The 25,712-nt window shown below is 44.0% G+C and overlaps 1 protein-coding gene across 3 annotated transcripts in view; it reads right to left on the bottom strand.

Moving 5' to 3' along the window:
• Window positions 1-25,712, bottom strand: part of EVL (Enah/Vasp-like) — a 257,967-nt gene that overhangs the window by 183,535 nt on the left and 48,720 nt on the right. Inside the window, exon 1 of one of the 3 annotated variants that reach the window (XM_033952986.1) lies at window positions 6,363-6,476. The exons of 1 other annotated variant lie outside the window; for it this stretch is intronic. In XM_033952986.1, the coding sequence (XP_033808877.1) occupies window positions 6,363-6,385 (23 nt within the window). In that variant the 5' untranslated portion in view covers window positions 6,386-6,476. Of the gene's footprint in view, window positions 1-6,362; window positions 6,477-25,712 lie in introns of those variants that run through there. One more of the 3 variants, XM_033952984.1, reaches the window with a different exon arrangement.

Below are 25,712 nucleotides of genomic sequence, written 5' to 3' on the forward strand. Positions count from 1 at the left end.
TGTCTGTATGTATGTCTCAACTGCACTTGCCCCCTAGGTTGCCTGATAAATCGGTGAATCCTGCTCCAAGGATTTCAAAGATGGAAAGTAGAAAATGACATGGGAACAAATTTTTCCCCGTCCCTGCAGGAACTCATTTTCCCATCCCATCCCCACCAGTTCTTTTCCTGTTCCTGTCCCATTCCTGCATGCTCCGTCCTCATCTCCACAAGCCTCAAACACTTTAAAATCATAAGTAGCAACATTCTAGAGCTCAGATTGTGATGTCATAATGCCTCATTCCACCAATACCTAAGCTCCGCCCTCATCTGCACAAGCCTCAAGCACTTTAAAATCATAAGTAGCAACATTCTAGAGCTCAGATTGTGATGTCATAATGCCTCATTCCACCAATGCCTATACTCCATCCTTATCTGCACAAGCCTTAAACACTTTAAAATCATGTGTTCGAGGCTTGTGCAGTTAAGGCAGAGCTTACAGCAGGGGTACCCAATAGGTCGATCGCGATCGACCGGTAGCTCGCCAAGGCAAAGTGAGTTGATCGCCCAGGACTCACTTTGCCTTGGCGATCTCTCGGGCCGATCAGTCTTCCTCTCCCCAACATCAATTCTGCCGTCGGAGAGGAAGTTCGGGCCAGCCAATCGCTGCCTGGCTGGGCGGAACTTCCTCTCCTATGGCAGAATTGACGTCGGGGAGAGGAATGCTGGTCGGCCCGAAGCAGGGAGAGCTTGGGGCGGCGGCGGCTTTGGGGCCTGTTATCCATTGGTGGCGGTTTGGGTCCTGTTCCTCGATGGCAGCGGCAGTAGCAGTGGCTTGGGGAAGGGTAGGGAGAAAGAAAGAAAGAGGTGCAGGCATGGAGACAGAAGGAAAGAAGAGAAACAGGAAAAAAAGAAAGGGGGCATGAAGAGAGAAAGAAAGAAAGGGCAGGGAGAGAGGAAGAAAAAGTTGGGGGAGGGAATGAGGTGTGGACAAGAGAAAGCATACAAGCTGAAAGAAAGATTGGATGCACAGTCAGAAGAAGAAAGTGCAACCAGAGACTCATGAAATCACCAGACAAGGTAGGAAAAATGATTTTATTTTAAATTTAGTGATCAAAATGTGTCTGAATTTATATCTGCTGTCTATATTTTACAATATGGTCCCCTTTTACTAAACCACAATAGTGGTTTGTAGCGCAGGGAGCCTATGAGCGTCGAGAGCAGCGCTGGGCATTCAGCACAGCTCCCTGCGCTAAAAACTGCTATTGTGGTTTAGTAAAAAGGGAGGTGGATATTTGTCTATTTTTGTATGCTTGTTACTGAGGTGACAGTGCATAGAGTCATCTGCTTTGACCTCTTTGAAAAAACCCCGGATTAGGAATGATAATTAACATTTTCTATGCGTACAGTGTGCGTTGTGTTTTTTTTTAATTTTATTGTTGGTAGATCATTTTGACTTGATCATTTTAAAAGTAGATCGCGAGTCAAAAAAGTGTGGGCACCCCTGGCTTACAGGAATGGGACAGGGACAGCGACAAAACTGGGTTGTTGGAAATTGAGTTCCTCAGGGGACGGGGAAAAATTTATCCCCATGTCATTCTCTAATGGAAAGCACAGCAGTATGCTGTGGTTTCAAGTGTCAACCGGTCCTTCTGGGAATATTGGGACTCCTGATGCAGGCGTTTTTGCCAAAACCTGGTCAAGTTGGGTCATTTCCACAATAAAGTCATCCTCAGTGATATCACGGTTGTTTTCCCTCCTTTCTCCCGGCTGCCTCTGCTCTTTCTTTATGGGTTCATTGTATCGTACTGACATTGAGATCATCATATCTATATTATCTGATTATTCTAATGCATGCCTATTCAGGTGTGTCGCATATACTGTGTGGCAGCAAAAAAAAAAAAAAACAACAACCCCAAATAGCACAGAGGGCTTTCAGGTGATGGCAACATGTGTTTTATTGAAAGACCTAAAAAACAAAAACAAGATCTTTATACCTACAGATGAGGTTACGGACACTTGATTAGTGCACATCATTCTTCTTTGGACATTTCCATTTTTTGTTCTTTGGTATTTTACCTGTGGTTTTGTTTTGTCCCTTATTGAAAGACCTGACACGGGCCATGTTTTGGTGCATCTGTCTACATTAGGGGTCTGTGTCAAAATATCTATGTTAAAATACACATATACATGTTTACACAATTTTAACAAATCCATACATGGAAAACATGCAGAAAACATAATTATAAAAATAATACTATGTGGATATGATGGGGTTTTTTTTTTATATTTATGTTATTTGAATGTTGTAATGTGTTCCTATTAAGGCGTTTAATTTGTATTGCGCTGCCATTGTGAGTATTGTCTATTCTAATGTATCATTCACACTCTGCTGACATTTACCATATTTCGGTTCTCTGTTTGTTCTTCTGTGCTGTTTAATGTGTATATTTCTAATGCAATATTTCTATGATTAAATTTCTCATCTCCAAGATTACTAGTAGGTTCTTAATTATGCCAAGCTGTACACTGCCTTGGGCCAATTTCTTCATAAAGGAGATTAATAAAGCCCAATAAATAATAATGTTCAGTAAATAACAAAGGCATCATACTAAGACCTCCCAGATCAAACCTGGGACATATTCCTGATTACTAAAACCTGGCTTAAAGACAATGATAGGTATATGTCCCTTAGGCTATCAAGTTTTAGCCAGTTCGGTACACACAAAAAAGGAGTAACATCCATGACCAATGGATTCCAGAGAAATGCACATTGCTACTAGATCCCAAATACAAGCAGTCCCCGAGTTACAGACACCTCACTTAAGTACGACTTGCACTTAGGAATCTGGTTGTGGCTTCATTTGATTTCACTGAGCATTAATTGCAGTGGCATAGACTCCTAAGTTTCCAAGTTTATTAAAATTTTGTTATATCGCTAAATCAAAACTTCTAAGCGGTTTACAGTGCATTAAAAAGGGATTACATAAAATAAATAACAAAGCACGTCAAATTCAGGAATGATGCATGGCCACATGAAGAACAGTGTGTGGTTGTGCATGCTGTACCTTAGAGGGAGCCCTAGTAGGGAACAATTAGCCCTTTTGTCAGGTGGGAGCAGAAGTAAGCAGCAAGAATCAGAAAATCTACAAGTTCTCAGTTACCTACAAATCTGACTTAAGTAACTTGTTCTTAACCCAGGTACTGCCTGTATAGGAATAATCAAGCCATTGTGACATCACTGATGAAGTTGGCTCTAAGGCACTGGTGGAATGAGGCATTATGACATCACAATATGAGCTCTGGAATGTTGCTACTCCTTGGGATCTTGCCAGGCACTTGTGACCTTGGTTGGTCACTATTGGAAACAGCATACTGGGCTTAAGGGACCTTCGATCTGTCCCAGTATGGCTACTCTTGTGTTCTTATGTGAGTCAAGTACGAGCTGTCCCCAAGTTACAGAAGCCCAACTTAAGGTAAGCAGCAAGAATCTTAAGATCTACAAGTTCTGAGTTACATAGAAATCCGACTTAAGAACAGCTTTAAAAAAGTAACTCGTTCTTAACCCGGGGACTGCCCGTATGTGAGTTCATAGATAACCCCGCGAAAGAGAAAGGCGCGCGCCGACAACTGAGCGCAAGACGGAGGCACGTGCCGAAGAAAATTACAGTTTTTAGGGGCTCCGACGGGGGGTTTTGTTGGGGAGCCCCCCCAGTTTATTTAATAGAGATCGCGCCGGCGTTGTGGGGGGTTTTGGGGGGTTGTAACCCTCCACATTTTACTGTAAACTTAACTTTTTCCCTAAAAACAGGGAAAAAGTGAATTTTCAGTAAAATGTGGGGGGTTACAACCCCCCACAACGCCCCCACAACGCTGCGCGATGTCTATTAAGTAAAGTGGGGGGTCCCCCCCACAAACCCCGTCGGAGCCGTAAAAACAGTAATTTTGTGCGGCGCGCACCTCCACACTGTGCTCAATTGTCTGGGCGCGCCTTTGTCCTGGCGCGCTTTTGACCTGACACCCGTATGTGTCACATTAGGATAAAAACTTGTATTGAAAAACCATGCACTCTTAAGGATAACTATGACAAACTGTAACCGGGAGACTCTATCCCCCCCCCCTCACACACACACCTTTACAAAACCACGATAGCATTTTTTAGCGCAGGTTGGAGCGCTGAATGCTTTGCGCTGCTCCCGACGCTCACAGGGCTCTATGAGCGTCGGGAGCAGCACCGAGCATTCAGCGCACCGGCCTGTGTTAAAAAAAATGCTCTCTCAGTTTTGTAAAAAGGGGTGGGGGGCATATTTGTTTGTACTAGATCCCTAGTTTGTATCAAGTTAGGATACAACTTTGTATTGTAAACCTGTTCTGTAATTCTGTCAAATTGTAACCTGTCAACTATATAATATTTAACCTGTAAGCCATTCTGGGCTCTTTGGGGACAATGGGATAGAAAACGAATTACGTTTATTAATTAATTAAATAACCCTCCCTTTTACAAAACCGTAGCATAGGTTTTAGTGCTGGCCGCAGCAGTAACAGCTCCGATGCTCATAGGAATTCTATGAGCGTCGAAGCTGTTATTGCCGAGGCGAACGCTACAAACCGTGCTATGGTTTTATAAAAGGCAGGGGGGGGAGAAGGGGGTAAAAATGTTACATTATCAGGCCAATTCCATAAACTCGCAGAAAAGAGGAATCACCGTATATATGAACTTTAAAAGACATCTAAAAGCACTCTTTTTTCAATCGGCCTTTTCAAATTGAAGAAATGCTTTTGGGATTGCAATCTGTATTTACGTAGTTGTGGATTTTTTTTTTAGTGTAAATCATTTTTTATTGCATCTTTTATTTGTATTAATTAGTTAATTTTTATTATTGATATTTGATTGTCACAGAATTTTATGCATTTGGGGGAAAAATAGTTCTTTTTTTCTTCTCTTTCCTTTTCTATTCTTGAATGGAGTTCTTTTCTAAATTGTTTTGTAATATATATTGTAAACCGCCTGGATCCTTTTTTGGCTACTATGCGGTATGTAAAGTTTTTAATAAACATAAGCTAGCTCCCAAGAGCCAAGGCCCTTAACTGGAAGGAGGGGTAGAGCGTACACATGGGGAGAGCACAGACAGCCAATGGATGTGTCCCTCAGTTATGCGTGTAGTTTATAGAATGCTACAAATAATGCACAGAGGCATACCAGCTTATGCCTGCCATTGGCCTGGCGTAAAATGGACATGCCGATATTGACATATGCTAGCATTCTATAATGGAATCCTGGTCCCAAGATGCCATTATAGAACATGGATGGCAATGAGGTGCCTATGATGAGGTGCTAATTTACAGAATTGCCGCATTTTAGTACAACTTCTTATGCAAATAAAAGCTTATCCAAGGGGGGGAGGGAAATCCTGGGGGCAATAAGCCAAAGATTTCTTGCTACATGAGGCCAGATCTTTCCTTCTGATCAAGCACATTTTAATTGGCAAACTCCGAGGTATTCCAATTGCTTATAGCCCGATAACAAATTGCGTACTAGGAGCTCCCGTTCGGTCTGATGTCGCTGAGCCGTGAACGTTCTCTAATCCCTCCTGCTCTTCCACTGCACTCTGCAACCTAGCAGACACATCAGCTAAGACTCGAAAAGTGAAAGGCTGCTCTTTGCTGAAGGTCACAAATTCCGAAACAGAGCGCTGCAGTCAAGACAGAAGGAAAAGAGCATTGTGCCAGCAGACAGTTTTCTCCTCACTTTAAGGAGGGAGCCACACACACACACACACACCTCCTCACCATCAAGATTTGTGTCGATAGAGCTTTATAAGGAGAAACAATTGAGACAAATTAATGCTAAGCGCTTATAATATAAATAAGGCAAATAAGATTATACCAAATGTCCTCAATATAGTGCATGCATCAACAGCTGTACAATTAATTTTCCAAACGTAGTAGCATTTCTAACAATTTCCCAGTCATAAAATAAGGCACAGAGAGGATCCGATTCAGAATGGCACAGTTAGACAATGCTCCTCCATGGCTATGATTTATCTTTTTGGAGGAATCTCACAGTCTCATACTCTCTTCCGAAAATCAAATAAGAAAGACAGTTTACATTGGGGGCAGCCTACTCCTGTGTCTACAACCCGCTCGTACTCTTGCAGCAGAAATGGTGCATGGGGGCATTAAAAGATACCATCGATGATCCAGGTTGTACTCAAAATGTACACTCAAATATTGCTTACTGATATCATGTCTGTTACTGGTCTCTCGCATAACCCCTAGTAAATAGTTTGCAATTTAAGCACCAAAGCCGGCTGACATTACACAGCAAAAATCTTAGAAGGACAAAAAGCAAGCACACGGCTATATAGAGAGCAGAGAGCTTACCTGAATTCTTCAAATGCATACATGGCCTAGCAAGGAGGCAAATTCTTTGAAAATAGAAAATAAAATATCTTATTCACATGCAGGTACACCATTTATTTCGTCAAAAAGGGGAAAAACGTACGCTTGAAAAGCAGTACATTTATACGGTACAGAAGAGAAAGGGTATGCAGATACTGGCCTGCAGCCGACAGCTCAGCCAGCTGCTGAGAAGCAGCAGCCGACAGGGGAGAAAAAGAGAGAGAGAGAGAGAGAGAGAGAGACCACATGATCACTCCAGCAAGCCTGATTAATGCAGTGAACTGGTACTGATCTCCAAGAATACAGGCTCCTATCTGTATTATTCAGTCTATAGAAGCTCCCAAACAATCCGGTTGTTTAAATTATCTATGCATTTTAAGGTCAATATCACTATAATAATATAGGAAAGCAAAATAGAAAAAAAAAAGAAACAGAATTTAATAGCTAAGAGGCTCATTTTTTTAAAAAAAAATAGACATCCAAAAGACTGCATAAGCCGGCACTTGGATGCCTTACTAGTCAAAAAGTCCAAGTGCGCATTTTCAAAACTGACTTTTTAAGACGTCTTCCTGGTCATTTTGGCCCGGATTCTGTATAGGACATCCCTCAGAAACCGACGGGCGTCTTATATAGAAATGGGCCTAAGGTCACCTAAAGTAAACCCGATTCTCTACCCGACGTCCATGTTACAGACGTTGGTTAATTAATCGGATTATTGTAGACATGGGCGCTAAGCTTATCACAGCAAGGGATCTCCCTGCTGCGATAAGTTTAGCGGCTGCAGCTGCGGCCACCAGTTCCCCCACCCCCCCCGAACAAACGTGGCAGGAGGGATGCCCAATCCCTCCTGCTTAGAACACCCCCCCACCCCACCCCGAATGAATGTAGCAGGAAGGATGACCAATTCCTCCTGCCCAGAACACCTCCCCAACCCCCCCCCCCCCCGCAAACAAAACCGGCAGGAGGATGCCCAATCTCTCCTCCGCGGAACACTCCCCACCCCCAAACGAAACCGGCAGATGGGTGCCCAATCCCTCCTGCCAGAAACCCACCACCACCACCCCCAACAAAACCGGCAGGAGATTTCAGTTGGCCCAGGTGCCTAAGGTCCCACCTATGGGAGGGGCCATAGGTACCTGGGTCAATCAGGCCTTAGGCCCCTCCCCGGTGCATCCCACAATGCATCGGGAAGGGGCAGGCCCACCTTATTCCAGCCAGCCGTCCAGCCATACTTTTCAGGTTGGGGGGGTCCAGTGAGGGTGGAGGGGGTGAGGAGGGGTGGGGGGTCATCATGGAATCTACAGTGAGGGGTTCCGGCAGGAGGGATTGGTCACCCTCCCATCGGTTTCGTTTGGGGGGAGGGTGTTTCCAGCAGGAGGGATTGGGCACACTCCAGTCCAGATGTGGACGCACCATTGCACGATACAGCGGCATGATGACTTCCTTCGACCTGGTTGTGATACCCTTTTTAATGATACCCAACATTCTGTTCGCTTTCTTTGAGGCTGTCGCACACTGTGCCGATGCTTTCAATGTGGTATCTACATCACCCCCAGGTCTCTTTCAAGGTTGCTCACCCCTAGCAATGATCCCCCCATTTTGTAGCTGAACATCGGGTTCTTTTTCCCTACATGCATGACCTTGCATTTCTCTATGCTGAAACTCATTTGCCACTTTTTTGCCCACTCTTCCAGTCTTGTTAGGTCCCTTTGCAGGTCTTCACAGTCTTCCGTGGTTCTAACCCTATTGCAGAGTTTGGTGTCATCAGCAAATTTAATAACCTCACATTTCATCCCCTTCTCCAGGTCGTTAATAAATATATTGAACAGGAGCGGTCCCAGCACCGACCCCTGTGGAACTCCGCTCGTGACCTATTGCCAGTCTGAGTAATGGCCTTTTACTCCAACCCTCTGTTTCCTGCCTGCCAGCCAGTGTTTGATCCATCTGTGGACATCCCCTTGCACCCCATGGCTCCACAGCTTCTTAAGGAGTCGTTCGTGAGGTACCTTACCAAAGGCTTTTTGGAAGTCAAGGTAAATGATGTCTATGGGTTCACCTTGACTTCCAAAAAGCCTTTGACCAAAAGCCTTTGACCAAGAATATTATAATGCCTCCGTTATCACCCTATGGTTTGACCTCACTTTGAGTTCTGAGTTGAATTCTGGTTGGTGTTTCTCCAAAATGATGTGGCGGAATTACAAAAGGTTCCAAGAAGAGTGACCAAAATGATAAAAGGGATGGAGCAACTCTCATATGAGGAAAGGCTAAAGAGATTTGGGCTCTTTAGCTTGGAAAAGAGACAGCTGAGGGGGAGATACAAGAATGACTGAAGGCTACAAAATCCTGAGTGGTGTAGAACAGGTGCAAGTGAATTGATTTTTTTTTAACGCCTTCAAAAATTACAAAGACTAGGGGACACTCAATGAAGTTACAGGAATATACAGTGGTACCTTGGTTTATAAGCATAATTCGTTCCAGAAGCATGCTCATAATCCAAAGTACTCGTATATCAAAGCACATGTCCCCATAGAACATAGTGGCAACGTAGACGATTCGTTCCAGAACCCAATAGGTGGCCCAGGGGTCTGTACCTGTCGGGTGTCGGGTGCTGTCTCCTCCGTCCGCCTCCTCTCTCCGTCATTCGCTGAAGAACCCCGCAGTGCCGCTTCAGGGGGATGCTTCTAATGTCTGGAGAACCCCGCAGTGCCGCTTCAGAGGGATGCCTCTTCCGTCCGCCGGCCAGCCTTCTATGTCGGGTGCCTTCCGCATGTTGGAGAGCCTCTATCTGAGCCTACGCAGCCGAGTGCCGTCCCACCTGCACGTTGTGTATGACATGCACAAAGTCGATGATTGATGGGACAGCACTCAGCTGCGTAGGCTCAGATAGAGGCTCTCAACATGCGGAAGGCACCCGACATGGAAGGCTGGCTGGCGGATGCAAGAAGAATCCCTTTGAAGTGGCTTTTCCTGCAGTGTAAGTGCTCATTTATCGGAGCAGTGCTCGGTTTGCGAGACGAAAGTTTGCTGAATGTTTTGCTTGTCTTGCAAAACACTTGCAAACCGCGTTACTCGCAAACCGAGGTTCCACTGTACTTTTAAAACTAAGAAGAGGAAATATTTTTCCACTCAAAGAATAGTTAAGCTCTAGAACTTGTTGCCAGATGATGTGGTAACAGAGGTTAACGTAGCTGGTGTTAAATAAGGATTGGACAAGTTCGTGGAGCAAAAGTCCACAGTCTGTTATTGAGACAGACATGGAGGAAGCCTTGGTAGCATAGAATGTTGCTGCTCTTTGACATTCTAGAATCTTGTTAGGGATTCCAGAAAAAATAAAAAGCCCAAGAGCTAGTCTCGATGGACGACTCTAACAATGGGCTGGGTTGCCCAAGGTAGTCGCCCATGGTGAGACAGTTTACAGGTGCTCTGCCGAAAGTCGTTGTTGTGGAGGTGGCAGAGGTAGGTAAGGAGGGACTTGGTTTCCCGCCAGGTGGCTGGGAAGGGATTGGTTGTGAGGGGAGAAGCAGGGCATGATGGGTGGGGGTTATATAGGACTCATGCCTTCGAGAAACCGTATGCTTCCCTGTCCCTTGGAGGCAACTTGGTTATACCATCAATAAAGTGTCTGTGGTTTATTTATTGTTGATATTATTGCAGGGTTATATGAGATTCGATATGCAAGTAAGAAAAGGGGCTTGGTGATTATGGGGGGTAGTTGGGGGGTGGAAGATAGGGGGGAGGGAAGGTGGCGACAACTTGGCCATTCCAGATCCATATGTTATGTTGCTACTACTTGGGTTTCTGCCAAGTACTTGTAACCTGAATTGGGCACTGTGGAAACAGGATTCTGGGCTAGATGGACCCTTTATCTCATCCAATATGGCTATTCTAAGGTTCTCAAGTAGTATATTTTGCAAAACTGCACATCAGACTGTAGCCAATTAAGGAGCTGAGTTCCAACACTCAAAACTTTTGCTTTTCAGGCAGCGTTTTAGACCAGAAATGTGAGCACAGCTCCCTCCTCCATACCCCTGTTAGTTAACACGTTATTTATTTACTGAGATATAACAGCCCCTTTATGAAGAGATTCAGCCAAGGCGGGCAAACATCGAGGGTTTCTTTTACTAAGCTGCGCTAACGGTTTTAGTGCGCGCTACACACTAGCGCCTCCATAGAGCTTACGTTAGTATTTTTTGTGTAGCATGGGGTTAGCACGCGCTAATCTTTAGCACGCACTAAAAACGCTAGCGCAGCTTAGTAAAAGGAGCCCCATGCGCAATTTGCCATCGAACTCACAATTTCTTTAACTGCATAACATTAGTTGAAATGACCAAATTTAAACATAGATACAATCAATAAGGTAAACTTAGAGACAGCAAACTCAATTCTCACAATAGAAATATCAAGCTGAGTCAGAAATATAATATTACAACAGCACAGTAGAATAACTATATAATAGAAACATGATAAATGTCAACAGAGTATAAATGGTATATCACAACAGGTAGCATAGCTAGAACATTCATATAGCGTAGACCTGATGCTTAATTTTGGCACAATACAAATAATACACCATTTTCAAACCGATCTCCCACAACGACCTCAAAACCATAATCAACTCCGTACGCCCCGCAACCTCAATCCTGGATCCATGTCCCTCCACTACACTCCTGAACACAAACGAGGTATTCCTGGAATCCATCCTACCCCTAATAAATGAGTCCCTTACGACAGGCGTAGTTCCACGGAGCTGGAAATCGGCCATAGTAAAACCACTCCTGAAAAAACCCCAACCATGGACCCAGACAACCCAAGCAGCTTCAGACCTGTCTCAAACCTCCCATTCATCTCAAAAATATTGGAAAAGACAGTACTCACGCAATTGCAAGACTTCATGGAGACAAACGCCACTCTCTCCAACATCCAATCGGGCTTCAGGAAACACCACAGCACAGAAACTGTGCTTTTGGACATCCTAGATGACTGCTGGAAAATCCTAGATGACGGAAATGATGCATTGCAGGTACCTCAGTGCCGCCTTTGACACCATCGACCACTCTCTCCTCTTGTCCAGGCTAAAGTCCACTGGAATCTGTGACAACGCACTTCAATGGTTCTCTTCATTCCTGATCGACAGATCGCAGAGAGTCCTACTAGGAAAATCCTTATCTGAACCCAAACCACTTCACTATGGAGTGCCTCAGGGAGCCTTACTATCACCTCTCCTCTTCAACCTCTATGTCAAACCAGTACTGGACATAGCGGGAAAACACTGAATCAGAATCCACTCCTTCGCTGATGACCTACAACTCTATCTTCTCCTACGCCGTCACCGAGACACACAAATCAAAAATCTCCAGTCTTGCTTAACTGAAATAAAGACTTGTATGACCTTAAACAAGTTACAGTTAAATGAATTCAAGACAGAACTTCTCTGGATCCACAAAGATCTATGCGTATACCCTCGTCTATACTTTTCCTGGGCCACAAACACCCTTACACCAGAAGACAACGTCCACAGCCTAGGAGTAACTCTTGATTCTAATTTATCAATGACAGATCACGTATCCAAACTAGTATCATATTCCTTCTACTACCTCCGCCAGCTAAAAACCATACGTGCATACTTCTCAATACCTGAATTTGCCTAACTACTCGACGCTTTTGTACTATCCCGCGTAGACTATTGTAACACTCTACTAGTGGCACCTGCCTACCAAAACTCTCTCCCGCCCTCCAAAGGGTGCAAAACGCTGCAATCCACCTTCTGAAAAACCTAGGTATCCGCGACCATGTTACCCCTGCATTAGCTCCCATGCACTGGCTGCCCATTCAAAAACGCTGCACTTTCAAGGCCCTGGTCCTTGCTTTCAAAACCTTCCATGATACGATACTGTACTACATGAAAACTAAACTACAAATCTACTTCCCAAAGCAACCACTGAGGTCCCAAGGAGAAAAACGACTGACCATACCTCCTGGCCGCTCCCTCAAAACTGAAACTGCCCGCAAATGCTCCTACTCACATTTTAATACCCAAACTTTGGCACACCATCCCTCCATCTGTCAGATCACTAGGTGGACTCTGGAACTTCAGGAAGGCCGTGAAAACCTTCCTCTTTACTAACCCATCGCCTTAAAGTCATTCACCCAGAAATGCCACTCAGTCAACACACCTACGTCACCTAATCTCACCAGATGCTACTTAGTGCATATGTTTTATTGTCATGTCTATATTGTAAATTATTGTCATGTCTATAGTGTAATTTGTATAAATTATGTCATCTCTTCTCTGTCTGGATTATTATGGATGTATTTTGTAACCTGTTCTGGGTTCCTTTGGGAGGATGGGCTAAAAAAATTGAATACATAAATAAATAAATAAATCAAGTCTCATTTATTAGTGTCAGGTGGTCAATCCAGCACCAAAATTCAAATGAAATATTAACAAACTGGACCTCAAAATCCTGAGGATAAAACTCTCAAAGTCATCAGACTTCACTAAAGAGTATAAATTATTATCATTGGTCTGCTCCGGAAACAAAACTGGGCCGCAAAGGGCTATTTCTGATTTTCAGAAGTTTAAGAAAATGCTCGTCTACACTTTTTATAGAAGCATTCCAATGAATGATGACTCTGGTTTATTCCAGTTTTTTGATTAATATATTATGAAGCGCTGTGAGAGAGGATCGACTGGTGACCTGCCTCCAGGAGCAAGAACCAAGGACACCGTGGACAAAATTGGAAAGATCCTGGAAGGCGCAGAGACGGAAGAGACCACATTAATGATCCACATCGGGACGAATGATGTCAGCAGGAGAGACTACAGAAGAAGCACGCTGATAGAACAGTTCAAGATCCTGGGAAGGAAGCTGAAGATGAGGACCAAGAAGATAGCATTCTCAGAGATCCTACCAGTACCGAGGGCAGATATGAAAAGGCAGGAAGTACTACAATCAATAAATGCGTGGATGAGGAAATGGTGTGAGGAAGAAGGGTTCCACTTTGTGAGGAACTGGACAACGTTCTGGGGCAAGAGCAAGCTCTACAGGAGAGATGGACTACACATGAGCATGGCGGGAACTAGGCTTCTAGCAAACAATGTCAGGAGAGGAATAGAACAGGCTTTAAACTAAGAAGAAGGGGAAAGCCAACAGTCGACCAAGTGTCGACGATTCAGAAGAAGGTATCCCGTGAAGATACTAAGGGGAAAAAAGGCTGGGAAGAAACAATGGACAAATTACAGGAGTCGACTAACCCAGAAGAGGAGGTTAGAAAGATTGTAGCAAAAGAAAAGAAACCAAAGACCGAAGCACAGGGAAAGGAAATGAAGATAAGAAAATACCAGGATCTAAATTGCGTATATACTAATGCAAGGAGCCTAAGAAACAAAATGGGGGTATTAGAAGCCATGGCCAATGCAGAGGACATAGACATCATTGGAGTCGCTGAAACATGGTGGAATGAGGAAAACAAATGGGATACAGCACTGTCGGGGTACAAGCTCTATCGCCAGGACAGGTCAGGACAGAAAGGAGGTGGAATAGCCTTATACATAAAAGAAAGCATACAATCAACAAGAATGGACACAGCAGAGACGACTAACAAGCTGGAATCGCTATGGGTTAAAATACCGGGAAGGAAAGGGCCTGAAATAAAGATGGGCCTATACTATCGTCCACCCGGGCAAACCGGAGATATCGATGAAGAAATGGAAGCCGAGATGAAGCGAGAATGAAAAAAGCGGTAACACGACGGTTATTATGGGAGATTTCAACTACCCCGGGATAGACTGGAGTCTTGGAAGCTCAAGATGCACTAGGGAGACAGAATTCCTGGAGGCTACACAAGATTGCTTCATGGAGCAGCTTGTTAGAGAACCAACGAGAGGAAATGCCACTCTGGATCTAATCCTAAATGGGCTAAGAGGACCTGTGAAGGAAGTGGAAGTAGTGGGATCATTGGGAAACAGCGATCACAATATGATCAAGTTCAAAGTTGAAGTAGGAACACCGAAGGGAAAGAGGACCATAGCGACAACTTTTAACTTCAAGAAGGGAAACTATGAAGCGATGAGAGTAATGGTAAGGAAGAAACTTAGGAACACCTCAAAGAAATGGCAGACTGTAGAGCAAGCCTGGTCTTTATTCAAGGACACAGTGATCGAGGCGCAAAATCTGCATATCCCAAGATTCAGAAAAGGGTGTAAAAAGAATCGAACAAAAGACCCGGCGTGGATAACCACAGAAGTGAAGAAAGTGATAGGTGACAAGAACAATTCCATTCAGGAAATGGAAAAAAAGGCAAAATTGAGGAGAACTGGAACGAGCACAAGAAGTATTCAAAAGAATGTCACCGTGTGGTTAAAAAAGCCAAAAGAAAGGCTAGCCAAGGAAGCATGAAATTTCAAACCGTTCTTCAGATATGTTAAAGGGAAGCAGCCGGCTAGAGAGGAGGTGGGACCGCTGGATGACGGAGACAGGGAGTGGTGAAGGAGGAGAAAGAAGTGGCGGAAAGACTAAACATGTTCTTTTCGTCTGTATTTACAAAAGAGGACACATCCAACATACCGGAACCTGAGCAAATCTTCAAAGGAGACCAAACAGATAAATTAACATCCATGGAAGTAAGCCTTGAAGACGTACGCAGGCAGTTAGAAAAATTAAAAACTGACAAATTGCCGGGCCTGGATGGAATCCACCCAAAGGTTCTGAAAGAACTAAAGGAGGAAATAGCGGTTTGCAATCTATCCCTGAAAACAGGAGTGATCCCGGAGGATTGGAAAATAGCCAATGTTACGCCCATCTTTAAAAAGGGATCAAGAGGTGACCCGGGGAACTACAGACCGGTGACCTCGGTTCCAGGGGAAAATGGTGGAAGCGCTGATAAAAGACAGCATCGATGAGCATTTTGAAAGAAATAAACTTCTTAAAACAAGCCAACAGGCTTCTGCAAGGGAAGATCGTGCTTAACGAACTTACTGCACTTCTTCGAAGGAATTAATAAATGGATGGACAAAGGGGACCCCATAGACATCGTATATTTAGATTTCCAAAAAGCCTTTGACGAGGTACACCATGAACGCCTACTTCGGAAACTGAAGAACCATGGGGTGGAAGGAGACGTACATAGATGGATCAGGAATTGGTTGGCGGGTAGGAGTAAAGGGCCACTACTCAGACTGGAGGAGGGTCACAAGTGGTGTTCCGCAGGGGTCGGTGCTCGGACCGCTGCTATTCAATATATTTCTAAATGATATAGAAACAGGGACGAAGTGCGAAATAATAAAATTTGCAGACGACACCAAACTATTTAGTGGTGCTCGGACTAAAGAGGACTGCGAAGAATTACAAAGGGACCTGAACAAACTAGGGGAGTGGGCGACGAGATGGCAGATGAAGTTCAATGTAGAGAAATGTTAAGTATTGGATGTAGGAAGCAGAAACCCGAGGTACAGATGTACAATGAGAGGGATGTTATTGAGTGAGAGTACCCAAGAAAGGGACTTGGGGGTAATTGTGGACAAAACAATGAAGCCGACAGCACAGTGCGCAGTGGCCGCTAAGCGAGCGAATAGAATGCTAGGTATAATCAAGAAGGGTATTACAACCAGAATGAAAGAAGTTATCCTGCCGTTGTATCGGGCGATGGTGCGTCCGCATCTTGAGTACTGCGTCCAGTACTGGTCGCCGTACCTTAAGAAGGATATGGCGATACTCGAGAGGGTTCAGAGGAGAACGACACGCTTGATAAAGAGTATGGAGAACCTTTCATACACAGAGAGACCGGAGAAACTGGGGCTCTTTTCCCTGGAGAAGAGGACAATTAGAGGGGATATGATAGAGACTTACAAGATCATGAAGGACATAGACAAAGTAGAGAGGGACAGATTCTTCAAACTTTCAAAAACTTCAAGAACGAGAGGACATTCAGAAAAATTGAGATGGGACAGATTCAGAACCAATGCTAGGAAGTTCTTCACCCAACGGATGGTGGACACCTGGAATGCGCTTCCAGAGGGCGTGATAGGACAGAGTATGGTATTAGGGTTTAAGAAGGGATTGGCCAATTTTCTGAAGGAAAAGGGGATAGAGGGGTAAATATAGAAGACTACTACACAGGTCCTGGACCTGTTAGGCCGCCGCATGAGCGGACTGCTGGGCACGATGGACCTCTGGTCTGATCCAGCAGAGGCATTTCTTATGTTCTTATGGCTATTTATAAAAGCGCCTAGGAATAGGCGGTTGGGAAATCTTTTAGATAAATAAAAGTAAAAACTCCGGAGTTACGGGAGAAAAGCTTTCCAGCCAAAAAAACCCCAGGCATTAATTAATGTGCATGGTCAAATCACCTACCACTAAAGAGAAACTGAGAAATGAAGGGATCCTTACAGCGGCTTTGTGGATTACAACCATCAGCTGCACAGGACTGCAATGATAAGTGTTTGGGTCCGTGATTTCAGCTGGTGGGATGGAATTAGCATGTTTAGCATGGAATTAGTTTGTTTATTGTTCCTCCTCCTGAACTCTTTAGCGGCGGGTGATTTGTCCACGCACATTAATCAATGCCCGGTTTTGGGGGCTGGAAAGTTTTTCTCTCGTAACTCGGGAGTTTTTACGTCCCAGTTTTGTTTCCGGAGCGTACCAATGATAGCCATTTATAGCCTTTAGTGAAGTCTGGTGACTTTGAGAGTTTTATCCTCAGGATTTTGAGGTCCAGTTTGTTAATATTTCATTTGAATTTGGGTGCTGGATTGACCACCTGACACTAATTAATGAGACACTTGATTTTTTTTTTTTGTGTAGTACTGTAGTATAGGTGTCTTAATCGCTTCAAAAAAATCTTTGCTGGCACAATACAAATGACACACCTTAATAGGCACACATATTCACATGACATAGATAAGATAGTCATAATGTCAGTTCAATACAATGAAACATCTTAATGAGCAGCTGGGGGGGGTGGGGCAAATGCATTTGGCACATAAAAAGGAAGGCAGGCGGAACAATGTAAATAGATGGGTGGCTGAATTGAAGGCAAATTATAAGTGCCGTTGAATAAAATAAGAGGAACTGGTCTTAGTTACAGGATGTGCAGTAAGCTAGTCCAGGTGCAGAGTGAGTGGATAGTCGGCCACCCCAGGCATTAAAGCCTTCACCTGCTTCCTGGAGTAGAAGTAATCTCAAGTTTGGTATAGCCTCTCTAAGAGAGGATTCCAGAGGTGGGGGCTACTCCTGAAAAGGCTCGCTGGCGTGTAGCACATCATGCAATTTCTTTCAATGAGGGTACAGAAAATGATGCTCCTCCAGAGGCCTCAAAGGTATGTGGAGACACCATTACTACCACCACTACTAATACGCTTCTCCCTCCAAATTCGCGGGTTTTAGAACCCGCGACTTCGGTTATTCACCCGCCCTCGCCCTCCCGGACCTCTCCACACTATAGCTGCTGGCCTAGCGGTGAAGCAGGGCAGAAGCGATCTTCCTATGCTCCTGCCCCATGCAGAGCCGTCAACAAAAATGGTGCACTAACCGATTTAGCAGTCCCCTTGAATATATACAAGAAATATTTGCATATATTAATACCCAGGATGCATTTAGGCATATTCAAAGTGCATATTCTGAAAAGGAAATTAGGTGAAACGCTAGAATCAGGTTAGTAAACATTGATCTATAAGGTGTTGACAGAGATATAATTATTCCCCACACCTTGTACACAAATATTTAGCTAAGCAGGAATGCAAACAGCAAACTCGATAGTTTGTGTCAGAGCTTAGCTACCTTTGAAGAAAAGAAAAAAATTTTGAAGACCCAACAAAGCTCATATTTCGAAAGTAACCTTCCACTGATCAAAACGTTCCAGATCAATGGTAACATACCGAGAGCCTCAAAATAGTACCCTGGGCCACGAGTTTGAGACCACTGTCTTAGAGAGAGGAAGAGATAATGGTTACTGCGAATGGATGGGCCATTTGGCCTTTATCTGCAATCGTGTTTCTATGTTTGAATGTTACTAAAGTTCTATGACATCACAATGCAGGTGTAAAGAGCCTTAGCCAATAGGGAGAAGAAGAACATAAGAAGTTGCCTCCACTGGGTCAGACCAGAGGTCCATCGTGCCCAGCGGTCCGCACCCGCGGCGGCCCATCAGGTTCATGACCTGTTAAGTGGTCCCTGACTTTCCTATAATCTATCTCTACTTTCTATCTGTATCCCTCAATCCCCTTATCCTGCAGGAATTTATCCAAACCTTCCTTCAATCCCAGTAGTGTGCTCTGCCCTATCACAACCTCCGGGAGTGCGTTCCATGTCTCCAGCACCCTCAGAGTAAAGAAAAACTTCCTAGCATTTCTCCGAGTGCCCCCTTATACTTGTGGTTCCCCGTAGTTTGAAGAATCTGTCCCTGTCTACCTTCTCTATGCCTTTCAGGATTTTGAAGGTTTCTATCATGTCTCCTCTAAGTCTCTGCTTTTCCAGGGAGAATAGCTCCAGCTTTTCCAACCTGTCAGCGTAAGAAAAGTTTTCCATACCTCTTATCAATTTAGTTGCTCTTCTTTGGACTCCCTCAAGCATTGCCATGTCCTTTTTGAGGTACGGTGACCAGTACTGGACACAGTACTTCAGATGTGGGCGCACCATTACACGATACAGCGGCATGATGACTTACTTCATCCTGGTAGTGATGCCCTTTTTGATAATACCCAGCATTCTATTTGCTTTCTTTGAGGCTGTCGCACATTGTGCCGATGCTTTCATTGTTGTATCCACCAACACCCCTAGGTCTCTTTCAAGGTTGCTTACCCCTAGCAATGATCCCCCCATCTTGTAACTGAACATCGGTTTTTTTTCCCCTACATGCATGACCTTGCATTTCTTTATATTAAAGCTCATTTGCCACTTTTTTGCCCATTCTTCCAGTTTTGTTAGGTCCCTTTGCAGGTCTTCGCAGTCTTCCGTGGTTCTTACCCTGCTGCAAAGTTTGGTGTCATCTGCAAATTTAATAACCTCACATTTCGTTCCCGTCTCCAGATCGTCAATAAATATATTGAACAATAGAGGTCCCAGCACCGACCCCTGTGGAACTCCGCTCGTGACCCATTGCCAGTCTGAGTAATGGCCCTTTACTCCAACCCTCTGTTTCCTGCCCGCCAACCAGTGTTTGATCCATCGGTGAACATCCCCTTCCACCCCGTGGTTCCACAGCTTTTTAATCAGTCGCTTGTGGGGTACCATGTCGAAGGCTTTTTGGAAGTCAAGGTAAATGATGTCTATGGGTTCCCCCTTGTACATCTGGCTGTTTATCCCTTCAAAGAAGTGCAGTAAGTTCGTGAGGCACGACCTTCCCTTGCAGAAGCCGTGCTGGCTCACCTTCAGCATAGGAATTCTATGAACGTTAGAGTAGCGTTGGAGCCTTTATCGCTCCAGGACATGGTAGAAACATCTACCATGGCTTAGTAAAAGGGGGAGAAGGGGGATAGCAAATTATTTCATACCAAAGGACTATAGCTCTATTTTCAGGTCAAGATTTCTGTTTCCTATGTAGGTCTGAATTGGAGACATTGCAAATGGCAGCACTCACAGTCCCTGGTTGGGGGAGAGGGGTGGGGGGGCATGGAGGAGGAGGAGAATTGTAGCCACTGTGTGAAATAATGCCTACAGATCCAAATTAGTCCCCCCCAGCTCCCCCCCCTTTTTTTTTTTTTTTTTTTTACAAAACCCTAGTGTGGTTTTGGCAGTAACAGCTCTGACGCTCATAGGAATTCTATGAACGCCGGAGCTGTAAACGCCGCAGCCGGCGCTAAAAATTTCTCTATGCTTTTGTAAAAGGTGGGGGGCGGGGGAAGGGGAAGTGCTCATGGCCATCTAGTCCCAAAGAAAATCAAGGTACATGTCCTGAATTCTAGGATAATCCATGCAATGACCGAATATCATATTAAATCCCACCCTAGTTCTGAAAGACTAGAAAAAAAATGGAATATGAGAGAACTGTTAAGTCTGAAAACCAGTAAAAGAAAATAAATAAAAGGCTTGATTCCAGAATTCTTTAAGACTAAGATGTTCAGTTATCAACCAACAAGATCACTGCGTTTGGAAAAGTCTGCATTGTTGAAAACAAATGTCAACCCAAAATATGTGGAAACCAATGCAATGACCTTTTCATGTGCAGGGGTAAAACTATGGAAAGCTCTTGTTGGCCAAATTCGGAAATGCAGCGACAGTATTTCATTTAGAAAACTTAGAAACCCAATTATTTCTTGATGTATTTTTCAGAGTATTGATTGTTATTAGAATTAATGCTGTCTGTTTCTACTTGTCCTGATTTAACATTTTATGTATGTGACCATTTTTTAAACCGTTTTGATATAAAACGGTATAGAAATTAAAAAAAAGTATATATATATATATATATATAGAGAGAGAGAGAGAGAGAGAGAGAGAGAGAGAGAGAAAAGAAAAGATTCAACTGCAGTCTGGTAGACTGGACCAAGTAGAGAATACAGTCTCAGAATTAAAAGCTGTTTCTAATCTTCAGATGAAAGACAAAAATCTATTAATCAGGAAAATTGAAAATCTGGAAAATGCTAATAAAATTTGAACTTGAGGCTACTCAATTTTCCTGTTTCTAGAATGCGATTAACTTTTTCATTCTTTTTTGACATTGGTTTTGAAATTTTCTGAGACGAATATGCCTCCGCTGCAGAAACTGTATTATCTTAATTTGTTAAAAGAGGAAAAAGATAAGTCATCTACGCATCCTGGAGACTTTTGATCTTACCGGGATGTTGGAATCCTCTCGGATTGAAATCTCAGCGAGAGCTACTCTGCTTGTGACCTTTGCTTTTATGCAAGACAAAGAAGCAGTTCTTCGTCTCTTTTACAGAACTGAGAATGTTGAATTTTATGACCACAAGATTGTGATTTTTTTCCTGACGTTTCAAAGTGGACACAGGCAAGACGGAAGAAATTTCAGACGTTTCGTCAGTCAGTTTTTGGGTCTGGGAGCAACCTATCAAACTTAGATTTCCTTGTAAATGTTGTATTACTTATCAGGCGAACAAATATATCTTCTATGAACCAGATCAATTACAATTTTTTCTGGAAGGCTCCAGACCCCTCCGTAATTTCCGCCACTCAGGCCTAAATGTAAAAAACCAAAATAACTCTGTATTTCTGTAGGACATGTGTATATATGACTGGGGAAAATTTCTTAAATTCAACTTCCCTTGATTGGGTATGGTTTCTCCCCTTTCTATTTGTGGACTATGTTCATGGTATTATTAATAAGTGTGAATGTTTTCACTCTTTTTTTTCTTTATTGGTAATATTTCCTTTAAGATATATATTTAATTTCCTTTATCAAAGTTTTTGTTCTTTGATGTGAAAATGAATAAATAATAAAAAATATATATATATAGTATACTAGTGTTTTAGCCCGTTACATTCGTTACAGTAACGGGTGCTAGAATAGCCCCACCTATACCTATAATTTTGTGGTTACCATTATATATTAACTAGTATTTTAGCCCGTTACATTAACAGGTGCTAGAATATATGTCTGTCTGTCTTTCTTTCTGTGTCTCTCTCCCTCCCGCTGTTTTTCTTTTTGTCTGTCTCTCTCCCTGGCCCCCTTTGTTTGTCTGTCTTTCTGTGTCTCTCTCTGCCCCTGTGCCTTTCTTCTTTTCTTTCTGTCTGCCTTCCTCTCGCTGTCTGGCTTTCTTTCTATCCATTTGTCTCTCTCCCCCCCACACTTCCCTGTGCAGCAGCCACAGCAGCATTCCCTCCCCCTCCATGTCTCTGTGCAGTAGCATTCCCTCCCCGCCACTACTTCCCTGTACAGCAGCATTTAGATCCCCACCTTCCCTGTGCAGCAACCACAGCAGCACCTGCATTCCCTCCCACCCCACACCACTTCCGTGTACAGCAGCAGCGTTTCCCTTACCCCCCCTTTCCCATCCCTCGGTCTTGACTGCTCCCTTAGTCCCTTGCCGCCCCCACCCTTCCCTTCCCGCGGTCCAACCATCTGCCTTTTCCAGCAGCGCGTACAACCCCCGCTGCTTTGGGGCCTTTTACTGCCTTGATTTACTCTGGCACGTCCCTGATGACATCATCAGAGACGCGGCAGAGCAAATCAGGGCAGTAAAAGGCCCCGAAGCAGCGTGTGTAGAGTGCTGCACACACTGCTGGAATCAGCTGGTTTTGAGTCGGGACCGTGGCATCCCTTCGTGGCTGGAGTGCTTTGGGCTTCCCTTCCCGCCCCGTGATGTGTCACCACGGCTCCTCTCGATCCCGCCAGCGTCGGAAGCCTTCTCAGACACTGGTGCGGCTGGTGAGAGGAGCCGACACGGAGAGTAGGAAGTCCAGTGCTGGCGGCGAGTGGTAGGTGCTGGAAAGTAAGGCTGGGGACTCGCGCATGCGCACTCCTGCAAGGCCACGGACCTACATCTCACAGATCAGGGAAAACGGAAGCACGCAGTTGAGTACGCATGTGCAGCTAGCGTTTTATTATATAGGATAAGATTATATTGTGTGTATATGAAAAATGGATGGAAGAAATTGCATTACAATAAATATTATTGTTATGGGGTGAAGTCAGGGGCGGAGTTTGGGTATGTCAGGGGCGGAGATTGGCCAGGGGTACTCGGTTGGTATTTATTAGGCTTAGGAGGTACTTGGCTTGAAAAGGTTGAGAATCACTGGCCTACAGGATGTGCCTCTCACGGCGAGAGGCACGTCCTGTAGGCAGTCAGCCGGCATGGATGACTCTCCTCTTCGCAGGCATCTCTCCTCCTCTCCCTGCACCTCCCCTCCTCCTGGATCCCTCCACCAATGCGGGTCGTGGCCAGATGGGTCTCTATGCATGCGCAGAGTTTGACAAGATGATGTCACACATGCGCGCGATGTCATCGCATCGCCGACCACGCACTTCTGGGTGCCTTCCAGCTGGGACATAGGGTTTAGTGTGCTGCTGGCCAGAAATTCTGCGAGACACTGCTTTGGATGAAAGAAAAAGCCTCAGGTTACTGGTGAGCACACAAAAGGCCCGACCACCACCATCGGCATAAAAAACATTCATTGAGGAGAATAGCGCCAAGCTATTTAGAGTGTACTCGGATATAGTGAAAAAAAAAAATCTATCTGCAATCTAATCTGAGAAAACCCCCACTTCTTTTATGCTAAAAAGTTCCTGTGTCCCAAGCCAACGTTTCATGGTACATAGACCACTTCCTCGGGGCAGAACGGGCATCTCTTTTAGCACCAGTGCAGATTGAGGAATGTTTTGAATAGGTTCCTAGAGGATAAAGGAATTGAGGGGTACAGATAGGAGTAGAGGTAGTTTTAGGGATAGTCTGGGACCACTGCTCAGGCAATGGGCCTGATGGGCCGCCGCGGGAGCGGACCGCTGGGCGAGATGGACCTCTGGTCTGCCTCAGTGGAGGCAACTTCTTATGTTCTTATGTTTTCCCTTTCATAGAAACATAGAAAGATGACGGCAGATAAGGGCTATATAGCCCATCAAGTCTGCCCACACTATTTACCCACCCTCTTAAGTCTTCTGACCCCTTAAGTATAATTGTAATTATACTGTCACTCTACTGACCCGCTCATTCAAGTCCTAGTGACCCTATCCCTTGGCATGACCTCGTAGGGATCCCACATGGGTATCCCATTTGTTCTTGAAGTCTGGGATGCTGCGTGCCTCGACCACCTGCACTGGAAGCTTGTTCCAATGCTCGATCACTCTCTCTGTGAAGAAGTACTTCCTGGTGTCTCCACGAAACTTCCCTCCCCTGAGTTTGAGCGGATGTCCTCTTGCGGTCGAGGGTCCCCTGAGAAGAAAGATATCATCTTCCACCTCGACCCGTCCCGTGATGTACTTAAATGTCTCAATCATGTCTCCCCTCTCCCTACGCTCTTCAAGAGTGTAGAGCTGCAATTTGCTCAGTCTTTCCATCGCACGCCACAGTCTGCACTGGTGCTAAAGCATTTAACTAGGGCTGACATTGGGGAGAAGTTAATTTCAGAATGAAAAGGAACTGTGAATCTGCAGGCTGGCGACAAAAATTTAATCCCGAGCAAAGCAGAAAACCTAGGGCACATTAATAGAAATTTAACACTTAAGATTTTTGAATTTTACAGTATCTAGACTGAAGTCTCCTAAAGAATTGTTTCAGAATTTCCTGACAATTATATTGAAATACCCAGAGACAAATATGCCCCAGTTTAGAACTGTGCTATTTGACTCAATATACTCCTGAAACTGTGGGAGAGGAAGCTAGAAAGCTAGAGATCTAGATGTTTCTGGACTCCTGGAGCCACAAGTTTGAGGTCTCAGGTAGATCCATTCTTTTAATATCTTTTGTGATTCTTCAAAATAAAAAGAGACAATCTTGAGACTTTACTATAGAGCTGATGGTATTTCTTTTCAGAGAGACACAACTTAAGTGAAGGAAATTTCAGGCAATGTATCATAACATAAGAATAGCCTTACTGGGTCAGACCAATGGTCTATCAAGCCAAATAGCTCGTTCTCACAGTGGCCAATCCAGGTCACTAGTACCTGGCCAAAGCCCAAAGAGTAGCAAGATTCTAGAATCCCAAAGAGTAGCAACATTCCATGCGACCAATTCAGGGCAAGCAGTGGCTTCCCCCATGTCTGTTTCAATAACAGACTATGGACTTTCCCTCCAGGAATTTGTCCAAACTTTTCTTAAAACCAGCTACACTTCTGGCAACGCGTTCCAGAACTTAACTATTCTCTGAGTGAAAAAATATTTCTTATCAAGTCAATGTATGTTTTTTTAATGAACCAGTGCAGTTGAAAATTTTTCTTGAGGGTAAATACGCTTCAAGGATTCTCCCTACTGTTCCTTAATTACAGGCCTCTTTGATGGAATGGTAGCAGGTTGTTGTGTAATTTCTTTTTTTTCCTGTTTTGTTCCAGCTTCTATAAAATTATATCTTGTCCATTTCTCTGTGGACTGTAGACCTGTAGCTTGTAATTTTTCATTATTGTATTAAGGTTTCTTCTTGATTGTAACTTCTGGATTTCTTATCAAAATTTAAATTCTTTGATGTATAGTAAAAAGCAAATAAGACCCCCTTTTACAAAGCTGTGTGGAAAATGTTCCAATGCCCATTCAGTTCCTATTTGAGTACAGCTGTTGTATACAAACCTTCTACGAGGGTCATTTCATAAATAATGCACACTATTTATTTATTTTTTTTTAATTTACATGTTTTATTTTTTTTTTGTTTTTCCAAATATTTCTTTACAATCCTTCAATATAGTCTCCCTGCTTTGCAATGACCGAGTCCAAACGTCCGGGAAGCTTCA

The sequence above is a fragment of the Geotrypetes seraphini genome, chromosome 7 (assembly GCF_902459505.1).
Source record: "Geotrypetes seraphini chromosome 7, aGeoSer1.1, whole genome shotgun sequence".
Lineage (NCBI taxonomy): Eukaryota > Metazoa > Chordata > Amphibia > Gymnophiona > Dermophiidae > Geotrypetes > Geotrypetes seraphini.